Raw genomic sequence first — 15162 nt, 5'->3', positions numbered from 1 at the left:
TTGCCATCTAGGCTTGAACATGAAGATAGGTCGCTTGAGTGAGACATTACAGGGTCGTCATCACCCATGTTAAAGCAACATGAGTTGGTCCTCTTAAGGACGGAAGACAAAGAAAGCAGAGTAATATGCTACAAAAGAGCATGTTTGCTCCAGTTACTTTATAATTGCTCCTGCTATGACCTTGCTGTCTCTTTCTGGCCTGAAGTGGAATGACAATTATAAGGTAGAGACTGTTTGGGTCAGCAGTGCTTCTATTTTAAAATTCTCATCCTTATTCATAGATCCCTCCATAGCCTCGTGCACATTCCTGATTTTAATTGCTCCACCATTGGCGTCTGTGCCTTCAGCTACCTAACCCCTAAGCTCTGGAATTTCCTCCTCTTCTCCTTTAAGACAATCTTTAAAACTATCTCTTTGAACCTAACTCTTGGTCACCTGTTCTAATACCACCTTATGTAGCTCAAATTTTGTTCGACAACATTCCTGTAAATTGCCTTGGGATATTTTGCTCTGTTAAAGGTGCCATAAAGAGCAAGTTGTTGTCAAGCAATTGACTGCTGCAGCAGATAGTCAGCTAAGTCCTAGCTACGATCTGCTTGGGTTGAGAATAGCCCATGCGTTGCATGGTAGGCTGTTGGCAAAATCTAACTGGGTTCATCCTGCATGAACAGTGATCTTTCTGGATTTCTCATGCCCCCACTTTGGGATAGATCTTGACTTTGTGGGAGAATGCACAATGATTACTAGTGAGTTGGAAGCCCATTGACTTCAATGAAAATAACAGTGGGGAGAGATATCAAACATCTATTGTTTCTCTGTAATGAGGGTAGAATAGGTTATTCCAAGAAGATGAGTAAAGGTGTCTTCCCATTGTACAAAGCACCTGTTACTTGGGTGCCAGATCGTTTGGGCTTGGTGATGTGGCCCAACTAGGATTGAATGGCCTCCATTGGATTTGTCTGTCAACCAGGGCATTCTGGAGAAGTTCCAGCCCTATCATTGGACCATGTTGAGTTGACCAAAAATATTTGAAGTTTGAAACAGGCCCCTTTTTTCTTACTGCTTGGGGAGGGAATTTATTATCCCACAGTGATGTAGATAACCTCTTAACTCAGAGTAGGAACTGGAATCACCCAGAATCATCAACACCAACAATTTGAGTTTCTATTGAACATTTCATCTCTGTACCGCACTAACTCCAAAGTTGTCAGCTTGCTCTTAGTTGGTAGTAGTCTCAATTCTGAATTGTGGAAACATAGAATTTTACAGCACTGAAGAAGGCCATTCAGCCCATTATGCCTCTGCCAGCTCTTTTCAAGAGCTATCGATTAGTCCCACTTCCTTGCTCTTCCTAATAGCCCTGCAACTGTTTCCTTTATGGGTATACATCCAAGTCCCATGGTGTCTGCACCATGTTGGCTCAATCCCTGCTCCAACAGATGCTTAGGCTAACATTTCAGCGCAGTACTGAGAATGCTGCACTACTGGAGTTGCCACCCTTTGAATGAGATGTTCCATCAAGGCCCACCCACTCGACTGTAGCTCAGATGGATGTTCAAGATCCCATAATACCATTCAATGCATAACATCTGACTCAATGTTCTAACCCCAACCAACATCACCAAGGACTGATTAATCGGTTTGCATCTCAATGCTGTTGACAATTATGATTAACAAGATTGTTTAGCTCAAGTGCCTCGCAGAAGATCTTCACTCCTTTTTACAGTCATGTTTCAGGCAGGATTCCCATCATACTCACATTGAGCTGCTAGTGGGGGATTTACTTCTGAGGGTATCTGTGCAGGCCTGAATCCTCATAATGCTGCAGACTGCATTGCTTTAATTATCTCCTCTGCAGTGATAGAAATATTGCTCTTTTTAAAATCTGTCTCTCAAATCAACTCCTCAGTAGAAAGATGTGAAAGATTGTCCTGAGTGGCCCATGTTTGGGCATTTCCCTTTGAAATGCCATTATTTTGAGGGATTCCTTGCTGCCTTTTCCACTCCATTTATAGTCCCATCCACACTTGTGTTGGTGCAAAGTGGCTTTGGGTTTGATGTTAATGTGAAAGTGGCAGTGAATGCACAGGACTATTGGGAATCCCTTTTAAGCAGCCACCTCGCACTGGCTTCAGCTGACTTCCGCACCATTCAGATCATTATCAGGCTTTGTGGATTTACTATTCAGCAGCAAATTTAAGAATGACATTTTATGACCAGTTTTTGAAATTTAATAGATTAATATATGTCATGGGCGACAAATTGAACTTTAATTTCTGAAACTAATAAATGGTAAAGTCATCATTAAAGGCATTAACAACATTGTTATTATTCCGTTATATTGTACAGTCATTCCTTTACCATTTATTAGCTTCAGAAATTAACAGTGACTACTGTATAAGCGAATAATAACAATGCTGTTAATGTCCTTAATGATGACTTTAATTCCTGTAGCTAAAAACTGGTAACAGTGGAATTATATGATACAAATGATGTTGTAAATGCATTTTATGTTGAATAAATCAAATAGAAATAAAGATGCCAGATCCCGTCAGATTTCGGAAGCTAAACAGAATGAGGCTTGGTAAGCGCTTGGATGGGAGACTGCCTGGAATTAGTGGGTGCCGGTTGATGGGGTGGGGGAGGGGATCGCTCTGGGGGCAAAATTCAAATCTGCCCATTTATCAGGCTTGGGATCATGATGTGCGATTTACCCTGTGCCGGGTCCTTTTGAGGCAGCTAGCACACAAACTTTGTGCTACCTGTTCATCTACATGATGGCAGTGGGCAACCCAGTGTGAAACACGTTGCTGACTGGCTGCATGCTCAGCAGGAGGACCAGCTACGCATGTGGCTAGCACGAAGTACACCTAGCCTAGATTTCTTAACAGCAGCCTGGCCCTATTAAAGTGGGAGTGGGGGGGGTGGCTGCACTAAGGCTGCAGGGACTGGAAGAAAAAGACCAGTATTTGAGCAACAGGCGAGAGAGAGGGTTTCCAGGTTCTCAGATGTAGTGCTGGAAGCCTTAGTCCAGGAGCTTGAGAGGAAGAGAGGCCATGTTTCCACAGGACGTCAGAAGGCACTAAAGGAAATGGGGGCAGAAGGCAAGGGAGGTGAATATCCAGAGTCTGTCCTTGAGAACCTGGCGGCAGTGCCAGAGAAAGTTTAGTGACCTTACATGAGTGATCAAAGTCAGTGAATGCATCCTCAAGGGATTGGGGTAGCATTTCATTGGAGAAATAGGCCAGGCAAAGGCACTTAGAAGACAGACATTCAAGGAATGTACAAGGATGAATAGTTCAGTTTTATATGCATTATTGGAAATGTTGTTGGATGAAGTTAAGGAACCTTTTCTCTTGCTGAATTTTATTTCAGGAATTTGGCTAAGAGGATGCTATGTTGCTAAATAGCAGAGGATGGAAAGGTGGGGAATTGTGGAGCAACGGTGATGGTGGATGAGATTCAGAGGACATGAGGTCTGTGTAGCCGCTCATCGACTGCCTATCTGGAGCGAGGGGGTCCTGGATGCCTCCTCCCTCCTTCTTCCTCTTCCTCCTCCTCCTCCTCCCCCTTCTTCCTCCTCCTCCTCCCCCTTCTTCCTCCTCCTCCTCCTCCCCCTTCTTCCTCTCCTCCTCCCCATCTTCTCCTCCTCCTCCCCCTTCTTCCTCCCCCTCCTCCCCCTTCTTCCTCCTCCTCCTCTCCCCTTCTTCCTCCTCCTCCTCTCCCCTTCTTCCTCTCTCCTCTCCCCTTCTCCTCCTCCCTCCCCTTCTTCCCCTCCACTCCCCTCTCCAACCACCACACCCCATCTTCTCCACCTCACCCCTCTCCTCCTCCTCCCCTTCTTCCTCCTCCTCCCCTTCTTCTTCCTCCTCCCCTTCTCTTCTCCTCTCCCCCTTCTTCCTCCTCCTCTCCCCCTTCTTCCTCCTCCACTCCCCCTTCTTCCTCCACCTCACACCCCAACCTCCACCTCCCCCTTCTTCCTCCTCCTCCCCCCCCTCCTCCCTCCCCCCCTTCTTCCTCCTCCCCCCCCCAACTCCACCTCCCCCCCACCTTCCTCCTCCACCCCCCCCTTCTTCCCCTCCACCCCCCCAACAACCACCACCACCCCCCACATCTCCACCACCACCCCCCCTACCAACCTCCACCACCCCCCCCAACACCACCCCACCTCCCCCCCTTCAACCACCACCTCCCACCCCCCCTCTTCCTCCTCCTCCACCCCCCCCTTCTTCCTCCTCCTCCCCCCCTTTTCCTCCTCCTCCCCCCCTTCTTCCTCCTCCTCCTCCCCCCCTTCAACCTCCTCCTCCTCCCCCCCTTCTTCCTCCTCCTCCTCCCCCCCTTCTTCCTCCTCCTCCCCCCTTCTTCCTCCTCCCCCCCCTTCTTCTTCCTCCTCCCCCCATTCTTCTTCCTCCACCCCCCCTTCTTCCACCACCCCCCCTTCTTCCTCCTCCTCCCCCCTTCCTCCTCCTCCTCTCACCCCCTTCCTCCCTCCCCTCCCCCCCCCTTCTTCCTCCTCCTCCCCCTTCTTCCTCCTCCTCCCCCCCTTCTTCTTCCTCCTCCCCCCCTTCTTCACCTCCTCCCCCTTCTTCCTCCTCCTCCCCCCTTCCTCCTCCTCCTCTCCCCCTTCTCCTCCTCCTCCTCTCCCCTTCTCCCCTCCTCCTCCCCCCCTTCTTCCTCCTCTCCTCCCCCCCCTTCTTCCTCCTCCTCCTCCCCCCCCTTCTTCCTCCTCCCCCCTCCCCCCCTTCTTCCTCCTTCCCCTCCCCCTCCCCCCTTCCACCTCCCCTCCCCCTTCATCCTCCTCCTCCCCCCCCTTCTTCTCCTCCTCCTCCCCCCCTTCTTCCTCCTCCTCCTCCCCCCCTTCTTCCTCCTCCTCCTCCCCCTTCCTCCACCCCCCTTCCTCCTCCTCCTACCCCCCCTTCTTCCTCCTCCTCCTCCCCCACCTTCTTCCTCCTCCTCCTCCCCCACCTTCTCCTCCTCCTCTTCCCCCCTTCTTCATCCTCCTCCTCCTCCCCCCCTTCTTCCTCCGCCTCCTCCTCCTCCTCCTCCCCCCTTCCTCCTCCTCCTCCTCCTCCCCCCCTTCTTCCTCCTCCTCCTCCTCCTCCTCCCCCCCTTCTTCTTCCTCCTCCTCCTCCTCCCTCCCCCCTTCTTCCTCCTCCTCCTCCTCCTCCCCCCCTTCTTCCCTCCTCCTCCCTCCTCCTCCCCTTCTTCCCTCCTCTCCTCCTCCTCCTCCCCCCTTCTTCCTCCTCCTCCTCCCCCCTTCTTCCTCCTCCTCCTCCTCCTCCCCCCCTTCTTCCTCCTCCTCCTCCCCCCCTTCTTCCTCCTCCTCCTCCCCCCCTCCTCCTCCTCCTCCCTCCCCCCTTCCTCCTCCTCCTCCTCCTCCCCCTTCTTCCTCCTCCTCCTCCTCCCCCCTTCTTCCTCCTCCTCCTCCTCCCCCCCTCCTTCCTCCTCCTCCTCCCCCCTTCTTCCTCCTCCTCCCCCCTTCTTCCTCCTCCTCCCCCCCCTTCTTCCTCCTCCTCCCCCCCTTCTTCCTCCTCCTCCCCCCTTCTTCCTCCTCCTCCCCCCCTTCTTCCTCCTCCTCCCCCCCTTCTTCCTCCTCCTCCCCCCTCCTCCCCCCTCCTCCTCCTCCCCCCCTTCTTCCTCCTCCTCCTCCCCCCCTTCTTCCTCCTCCTCCTCCCCCCCTTCTTCCTCCTCCTCCTCCCCCCTTCTTCCTCCTCCTCCTCCCCCCTTCTTCCTCCGCCTCCTCCCCCCCTTCTTCCTCCTCCTCCTCCCCCCCTTCTTCCTCCTCCTCCTCCCCCCCTTCTTCCTCCTCCTCCTCCTCCTCCCCCCCTTCTTCCTCCTCCTCCTCCCCCCCTTCTTCCTCCTCCTCCTCCCCCCCTTCTTCCTCCTCCTCCTCCCCCCCTTCTTCCTCCTCCTCCTCCTCCTCCTCCTCCCCCCCTCCTTCCTCCTCCTCCTCCCCCCCTCCTTCCTCCTCTTCCTCCCCCCCTTCCTCCTTCCTCCTCTTCCTCCCCCCTTCCTCCCTCCTCCTCCTCCTCCCTTCTTCCTCCTCCTCCCCCCTTCTTCCTCCTCCTCCCCCCTTCTTCCTCCTCCTCCCCCCCCTTCTTCCTCCTCCTCCCCCCCCTTCTTCCTCCTCCTCCCCCCTTCTTCCTCCTCCGCCCCCCCTTCTTCCTCCTCCTCCCCCCCCTTCTTCCTCCTCCTCCCCCCTCCTCCCTCCTCCTCCTCCTCCCCCCTTCTTCCTCCTCCTCCCCCCTCCTCCCTCCTCCTCCTCCTCCCCCCCTTCTTCTTCCTCCTCCTCCCTCCCCCTCCTCCCTTCTTCTCTCTTTCCACTCCTGCTCTCTTCCCCTCCTCCTATTATTCCCCTCCTCCTCCTCTCTTTTCCCTCCTCCCCCTCTCTTTCCCCTCCTCCCCCTCTCTTTCTCCTCTTCCCTTTTCTCTTTCCCTCCTCCTGACTTACCCTCCCAAGGCCTGGTGGCAAGGGCTGCACCCTCATGTGAGCGTTGTTGTGGATGTGCAAACCACTACAAACTTGGAGCCATGCTTCGAGTACTGGAGGACTCCCCTGAGTAGCCTAGCCAGCAAAATTGGTGTCTCAGGACACTGATGGCTTGCTCCATGATGTTCCTCGTGGCAGTATGACTCTCATTGTCGACGAGCTGTCTACTTGTGGTCAGGTGATAGAGAGGAGTCATGAGCCAGGTGTAAAGTGGGTAGCCCTTGTCAAGAAGCAGCCCACTGCTGGTTCATCATGGTGGTTCAAAGATAATGGGTACAGCTGACTGGTGCAGGATGAATACATTGTGGCTGATGCTAGGACAATGGGCATTTGTTGACAGGATGTTCTGGTGTGCAACCTTCATAGAATGGTAGCCCTTGCGGCTGCTGTATATCTCCCTGTTAATATGTGGGACCTGCTGAACCATGTGCGTGCTGTCAGTGGCTCCCTGCATCATTGGAGATTTCACTAGCCTGGCAAAGCCACGCCCTCGCTCCTCCTGTTTCTCTCTGGTCAGTGAAAAGACTATGAAGTCCCCTCTCCTGATGTACAGTGCCTCTGTCCCCTCCCTGATGTAGCGATACATGACGAACTGCAATATATTGGCAATGTCGCTTGCTGCCGCCTGGAAGGATCCACTGGGCTAGAAATTGAGGGCCATGGTGATCTTCACGGCCACTGGCAGCACTGTTGTCACCCTGCTCTGTGGCTGTTGGTCTGGTTAACAGGAGGTGGTACAGTTCAATCACCATCTCCTTGGTGAAACGTAACCGCCTCAGACACTGCTCCTGGCTGAGGTGGAGGTAAGAGAAGTGCTCTTTGAAAACTCTTGGCGGGTAGGGCCTTCTATTGAGAGCCCTCCTCCTCCTCGATCTGCGTAGTTTCCCCTCTCTGCTGCCTGTGCTCTTTGTCCCTATCATGTTGCAGCCCAAAAGGAACTGCAACTATCGCCCCCTTTCCTGAATGCAGGTTTTTTCCTGACAGACCTTCTATCTGCTGCTAACACCCTTGTTAAAGTGCAGCACTACTCCCTTGTGAGTCATAAAACTTTTCAAACTCCTCTAATAACTCAACACGGTGCTTCCACTCACTCTGCAGCAGCAAAAGAAAGTCAAAAACATCTCACCCGGAAATCCCATGATGATCTTTTTAAATAGTGCTAGTTTTGGAGCGGTGGGTGTCCCCTTATGTTCAGCCGGGAGTGATTGAGAGAATAGGACCAAATGAGGTCCAAAGTGACAGTTTGTGTGCCAAAGCAGCGTTAGATGCAGTTTGACATCACAATCCAACCATTCTTCAAGCTGCTGCCGCATGACCAGCATGTCCACGCTAGCACCTTTATACCCAGGGTACACTGCACCTGAAGTGGCTGGAAATGCTTCAATCAACATTTTTGAAGTTTCCGGCTGCTGTAGCACTGACACCAGTGGCACTACAGAGCCGGATTTTGCAGCCTCTTCTTTTCCACCTCTCCTGAGCCCACATGGCCCCAGACAGAGAGCATGCGGTAGCTGCACGTCTGCTTTAACCCTTCACAATACAGTGGGCCTCACACAAAGTCTGGAATGTCCGACAGACATAAGTCATAATATTATGATAACATTTTATAAATTTCTTTTTCTGTAAGTGTATCTTGTATTTGAATTTCTTGCTTGGTTGTGCTCCCTTCAACAGAAGTGGGAAGGGGAGTGGGCATTCGGGAGTGTGGGTCAGTTTCTGTTGATGGAGCAACCCAATATAATCCTTACTGAATGTTTAGGTAAAGGAAATGCTGGCTTGAGTGCCCAAAGAGTGCAATTTGAATCCAACCGTAAGGGAATGAGTTACAAGGCTATCATCTCAATCTGTAGATGGATTAGTTTTCTGTTATAATACTGGCAAAGTACATCTGACAGCCATGTACCTGCTTTATCTCCTGCATTTGTAACAATTAGCTCTTTAATCTTCCCTTTACTTTAACACTAAGCCATTGAGTCTGGTCCTTACAAAAGGTTGATGCCTCACTGTTCTCCTGACAGCAGACAGATTATGCCAGCCATTGTAGGAGTTTGCATGCTCAGTTACAATTTCCGGCTTTAGATCTGGAAGATATAAAGAATTACTTTAATCCCACATATACAACATAGAATCATAGAATCCTACAGCGTAGAAGGAGGCCATTCAGCCCATCGTGTCTGTGTTAGCGCTTTGAAAGAGCTATTCGATTAGTCCCACTCTCCTGCCCTTTCTCTATAGCGCTGCAAATTTTCCCCTTCAAGTATTTATCCAATGTATAATAATAATCATTTTTTTTGTTTGTCTGGTCTGTTTAGATTGGTCAGTTTAAGGGGCATGTCTGTGCTGGGTTGATTTGGTGGGCAGAGCCTGGCACATGTGCAGGCACATGGGGTGCGTGCAGAACAGCAGCGAGGGGATGGCATGGGCAGGGTGGATGAAATGATGGAATTGGTTAAGTGTGGCAAAATGGTGGGGACAATTATTTGATCTAATTATTCCTTGTGCTAAAAATGAAGATTCACTAGATTTGAATGAAAATGTTTTAGAATAGCTGTCTGGTAAATTAGAAGAATACATCAGCAATGATTCTATAGACAAAGATAACAGTCTATCCCCTCCAGTGTTTCTACAGTCTAACTCCAATGGGCATGCCACTGCACAAACATAGGCTCAAGGAAGGAACAGTTAGAACATTGCTGTGAAACTTGAATTCTAAATAAGGACTTTGTCCTTGAACAAGATTGGTAGTTAGGAAGCTATTTTCTTTGCTGAAATTATAACAGGCAGATTTCAAGGAAATAGACTGTTTATTCCTGAAGGAATATTGAGCCCATCAGATGTAAACCTGCCTTTTCAACTCAGGAGAAAACAGTTCCCAAGTAGACTTTAATATTCCATGACTATAAACAAGTCACAAGGCCAGACTTGTGACACAATATTTATATAATTCCTGGGCCTGTTTTTACACATGGACAGCTTTATGTAGCTTTTTCCAGAGTGAGAAGTTTTGATTTTGTTAAAGCCTTTGGTGAAAGAATAACCAGAAATCCTGTATTTAAAGAAGTTCGTTTGTAATAAAAATACAAATTTGACTGCAAATATTTTGTGGGTCTCAGCTAGTTCCCCTTTTAAAAGTTACTACTGAATCAGCTTCCACTACCCTTTCATGCAGTGCGTTCCAGATCATAATAACTCTCTGCACAAAAACATGTACATATACAAAATTGAGGGGCAGGAAAAGACCAACCATATTGTCCATATGACTGCCGCACTGTGCAAACTACATAACTGACTTGTTAGTTGGAATTTCCATCTCGCTCTGACTCACTGATTCAATCAGTGACCATCCATTATCCACAGAATAAAGGACAGCCTCACTGCTCAAACATTGCTGGAATGCTTCTCTCTGTCATCCCAGTCATAGGAGGCAAACATCTGCTAAATTAAAGTTTAACTTTTAACTGTTCTTTTAGCACTAATTTGTAACATTCTGTGGTTTTGATTGAAATGGAGTGGTTCTGTGGTCTGTACAGTTAGCTTCAGTTTGAGCAGTGAACACTGAGCCACTGTTTGAATTCCCAATCCAAACCTTGGCTCAAACTGCTGGTTCAGTTACATGGAAAAGATTGGTTACCTTCTTCCTAGCACTAACTGATCAGCATAAACTGATGGAAAACATACAAATTTAATCCCAATGGTCTTGGAAAACAAGGGCTGGAATTTAACACTCTCTTTTCCACCACCCCCCCCCCCCCCCCACCCCCATCACTCCGGGAGTGGACTAGGAGGTGGTGGGTGGGGGGGGGGGGATGCTGTGTAAAATCGTGTGCGGGGTGCTGTGCCCGTCGCCTACCCACCCCCACTGCTATTTTAGCAGCGGCAGGGTGGTGGCAAACTGCCCGCCTGCCCTTGGGCCAATTGATGCCTTTAAGTGGCCAATTAATTGCCACTTAAAGGCCTCTTCCCTCCACCGCTGGTATTTCACGGCGGGCGGGTACTTTGACACCTGAGGAGGCTGCCAGGTATTACAGGGTGGCCTCCTTGTGGGCTGGGGTGGGGGGGTGCCTCCTGATTGGGCATCCTGTGCCCCACGGAGAGCTCCCCCAACTGCACAGTCTGGCTCGCTAAAGCTAACCCCCACCCACACTGCTTTCCTACCCCCTAGCCGAATGCCCCGGCGAGCCCGCCCCCACTTACCTTTTCAGAGGCTAATATCCATTCTCTGCTTCTTGCTGGGTGCAGTCCCAGCAGTGGCTACTGCTACTGATGGCGCTACTGGGTCTGAGAAGCTGCCAGCCCTCTGATTGCCTGGCAACTTTTGGAGGTGAGACTTCCTGCCTCTGAGGGGCAGAAGTCCCAACCGCGGCCAATTAAGGACCTGAACCACACAAAATAGCAGCATGGCTTCCAGGCCCGGCAGAGGCGGGCCCGCCCTGACTTTTCAGCCAGTGGGTGGGGCCACCGCATTAGTGTTAAATTCTGGCCAAGGTCTCCCAACAGGTTTGCTAAACTTCCAAGATTGACCTGGGGTCTCCAGGAATTGAGGATTTATCTGGACACTGAATAAGTCATAAAAATGTATTTTTTCCCATTTTCTTAAAACATTTTCATTTACTAATTATAAAAATATTGGAGATTGGGGAAAGAAGCCGTTTCACCGACAGTCATGATTAATCCAACTGGGTAAGACAGAGTCTGCTCCCTTTCCCTTTGCTGTAGGAAGGTAGTGACGCCTCAACATGGACCACCTTCTTCTTTGGCCTCCTTGTCTCGAGAGACAATGGGTAAGCGCCTGGAGGTGGTCAGTGGTTTGTGGAGCAGCGCCTGGAGTGGCTATAAAGGCCAATTCTAGAGTGACAGACTCTCCCACAGGCGCTGCAGATAAAATTGATTGTCGGGGCTGTTACACAGCTGGCTCTCCCCTTGCGCTTCTGTTTTTTTTCCTGCCAACAGCTAAGTCTCTTCGACTGCCACTCTTTAGCCCCGCCTTTATGGCTGTCCGCCAGCTCTGGCGATCACTGGCAACTGACTCCCGCGACTTGTGGTTAATGTCACAGGACTTCATGTTGCGTTTGCCGACGTCTTTAAAGCGGAGTCATGAACGTCCAGTGGGTCTGATACCAGTGACGAGCTCGTTGTACAATGCGTCCTTGGGTATCCTGCCATCTTCCATGCGGCTCACATGGCCAAGCCATCTCAAGCGCAGCTGGCTCAGTAGGGTGTATATGTTGGGGATGTTGGCCGCCTCGAGGTCTTTGGCGTTGGAGATATGGTCCTGCCACCTGATGCCAAGGATTCTCCGGAAGATGGAATGAGTTGAGTCATCGCTCTTGGCTGACATACGTTATACAGGCCTCGCTGCCGTGGAGCAAGATACTGAGGACACGGGCTTGATACACTCAGACTTTTGTGTTCCGTGTCAGTGCACCATTTTCCCACACCCTCTTTGCCAGTCTGGACATAGTAGCGGACACTTTTCCCATGCGCTTGTTGATTTCTGCATGGACCAATGCTGAGAATGTAGGGACCGGGTGGTTTGAGGCAGGAGGACATGTGAGGAAACCTCCAGGATTACACCAACCAGCATTGGTGACCTTATCTTCCAAGGTGTCCACACACATTCTGAGACCCGGAATATGGTAACCTGTTCCATTATATTAAGGTCACTGCTCCAGAACTTTGTAAATCTCTTGAGGTCATTTAGAGGTTAATTGTAGCTATTTGTAAATTATTGGCTCCAGGCCAGAAGAACCCAACATTAAATGACTGGCTTTCTTTCTCTCATTTTTGATCAGTTTGTGTAGAATCTAGGTAGTGAAAACCTGGAACTCTGTTCCCCTGAAAAATGCTGTTGAGGTTAGGAGACATTTAACAACTTTCAAAACTGAGATTTTAGTAATACGGACTAGTATTTTAAACTTAAATAAGGGCAAATATGAGGGCATGAAAGCAGAGCTAGCTAAAGTGAACTGGCAAATCGGGTTAAAGGATAGGCTAATAGAGATGCAGTGGCAGACATTTAAGGGGATATTTCAGAATACACAGAATAGATACATTTCAATGAGAAAGAAAAATCCCAAGGGTGGGACCCACCATCCGTGGTTAACTAAAATAATTAAAGATAGTATCAAACTTAAAGAAAAAGCATATAATTGTGCAAAGATGGGAGGCAGGTCTGAAGATTGGACAGAATATTAAAAACAGCAAAGAATGACTGAAAGATTGATAAGGAAGGTAAAATTAGAGTACGAGAGAAAGCTAGCTAGAAATATAAAGACAGATAGTAAGAATTTCTATAGATATTTAAAAAAAGAGTTAACAAAGTGAGCGTTGGTCCTATAGAAAGTGAGTCTGGGGAATTAATAATGTATAATAAGGAGAAGGCAGATGAATTGAACAGGTATTTTGCATTGGTTTTCACTATTGAGGATACATCCCAGTATTAGCTGTAAGTCAGGAAATGGAAGGAAGGGAGGGAGGAACTCGAGAGAATTACAATCACCAGGTAAGTGGTACTGAACAAATTGTTGGAGCTGCAGCTGACAAGTCCCCGGGTCCTGATGGACTTCATCCTAGGGTGTTAAAAGAAGTGGCTAGTGAGATAGTTGATACGTTAGTTTTAATTTTCCAAAACTCCCTAGTTTCGGGGAAGGTTCCGTTAGATTGGAAAATAGCGAATGTAACTACTTTATTCAAAAAGGGAGGGAGATGGAAAGCAGGAACTACAGGCCAGTTAGCTTAACTTCTGTCTTAGGGAAAATGTTAGAAGCTATTATTAAAGACGGTATAGCAGGGCATTTAGAAAAAATCACGGTAATCAGGCAGAGCCTACATGGTTTTTTGAAAGGGAAATCATGTTTAACCAATTTATTGGAGTTCTTTGAGGGAGTTACATGTGCTGTGGATAAAGGGGAACTGGTAGATGTATTGTACTTAGATTTCCAGAAGGAATTTGATAAGATGTCACATCAAAGGTTATTGCAGAAAATAAAAGCTCATGGTGTAGGGGGTAACATATTGGCATGGATAGAAGATTGGCTAGCTAACAGGTCACAGAGAGTAGGCATAGATGGGTCATTTTCTGGTTGGCAAGATATAATGAGTAAATAAAAGCAAAAGATATAATGAGTGTTGTGCCATAGGAATCTGTGCTGGGGCCTCAACTTTTTACAATTTATATAAATGACTTAGATGAAGGGACCAAAGGTGTGGCTGCTAAATTTGCTGTGACACAAAGATAGGTAGGAAAGTAACTTGTGAAGAGGACATAAGGGGGCTACAAAGGGATATAGATAGGTTGAGTGGGCAAAGACCTAGCAAATGGAGTATAATGTGGGAAAGTGTGAAATTGTCCATTTTGGCAGGAAGAATAAAAAAGAAGCATATTATCTAAATGGTGAGAGATTTCAGAGCTCTGAGATGCAGAGGGATCTGGGTGTCCTACTGCATAAATCGCAAAAGGTTAATATGCAGGTACAGCACATAATTAGGAAAGCTAATAGAATGTTATTGTTTATCGTGAGGGGAATTGAATACAAATGTAGGGAGGTTATGCTTCAGCTATACAGGGCATTGGTGGGACCACATCCGGAGTGCTGTGTACAGTACTGGTCTCTTTATTTAAAGAAGGATGTAAATGTGTTGGAGGCAGTACAGAGAAGGTTTACTAGACTAATACCTGGAATGGGTGGGCTGTCTTCCGAGGAAAGATTGGACAGGCTAGGCTTGTATCCGCTGGAATTTAGAAGAGTAAGAGGTGACTTGATTGCAGCATATAAGATGCTGAGGGGGCTTGACAGGGTGACATCTTGAGGCCTGATGTCGGCAGTGTGACCTGTGCATTAGATGTGTGCGAGATAGCAGAATCAATACGAATAAGTAAAATTGAAAATGGAATATTTTTTCTTTTTAGTCTTGGACCTTCGGACGTCAAGCAAATACACAGTTCATCCATTAATGTGGACATAAAAAAACCAGGGGCATTTGGCAACACAGCAGGCACTCCCTCTACATCCAAGACAGCTGGTGACAGCAATTGGACTCCAAGTACAACCCAATGGAACACCAGCACAGGCAGCGGGAAACATGTAGAGGTGACCTTCTCTCTCCATAAGCCAGGTAATGCAACAATTTCTGCATCTCTTGCCTTACCTGCCAAAGAGGTGTTACGGCCACTAGGTGCGATGTGGGTGGTTCCCACTGTTCAACTCCCCACCTGAACGCAGCAAGTGTGTTTTGTTATTAGGGTTTAAACCCTTGGTGCTTTAGTTTTCAAATAAACAGTCAGTGACAGGTTTTGTTGTAGGTTTAAAAAACAGAAAATCAATTATTTATTGATCAGTATGCCTTATCCCGAAATTGTCGCAACTGCATCACTCATGCTTTCGTGCTTGCACGCACACACAAAGAGATAAAGAGGGAAACAAGAGAAGGTGATTTTTTAGTTGGTTAGGTGGAGGTGGGTGGGGGGGTGGGGGGTGGAGTCATGCTAAACCTGTTGTATTCTCTTGGAAATCGAGTTCTTGGGTGCAGGCCTGAGATGATTGTAGATTTCTCTCTTGGTTGGAAGTTCAGTTGAAGATGCTAGATCACTTGTAGTTCACTGCTGTCTTGTGTAGATGTAGGATTCTGCAGCAGGTCACGTGCCTTCTGGTTTGCTGCTGGATCTTGCTTTT

General features: G+C 48.6%; 1 protein-coding gene across 1 annotated transcript in view; it reads left to right on the top strand.

Moving 5' to 3' along the window:
- micall2a (mical-like 2a) overlaps positions 1–15162 on the top strand; it is a 124820-nt gene that overhangs the window by 80782 nt on the left and 28876 nt on the right. Inside the window, exon 8 of the mRNA XM_068055878.1 lies at positions 14400–14605. Within this exon, the coding sequence (XP_067911979.1) occupies positions 14400–14605 (206 nt within the window). The remainder of the gene's footprint in view (positions 1–14399; positions 14606–15162) is intronic.

Source organism: Heterodontus francisci, chromosome 24, assembly GCF_036365525.1.
Source record: "Heterodontus francisci isolate sHetFra1 chromosome 24, sHetFra1.hap1, whole genome shotgun sequence".
Taxonomy (NCBI): domain Eukaryota; kingdom Metazoa; phylum Chordata; class Chondrichthyes; order Heterodontiformes; family Heterodontidae; genus Heterodontus; species Heterodontus francisci.
Note: the sequence above shows the minus strand (reverse complement) of the source record. Positions and strands in the feature narration are given on the sequence as shown.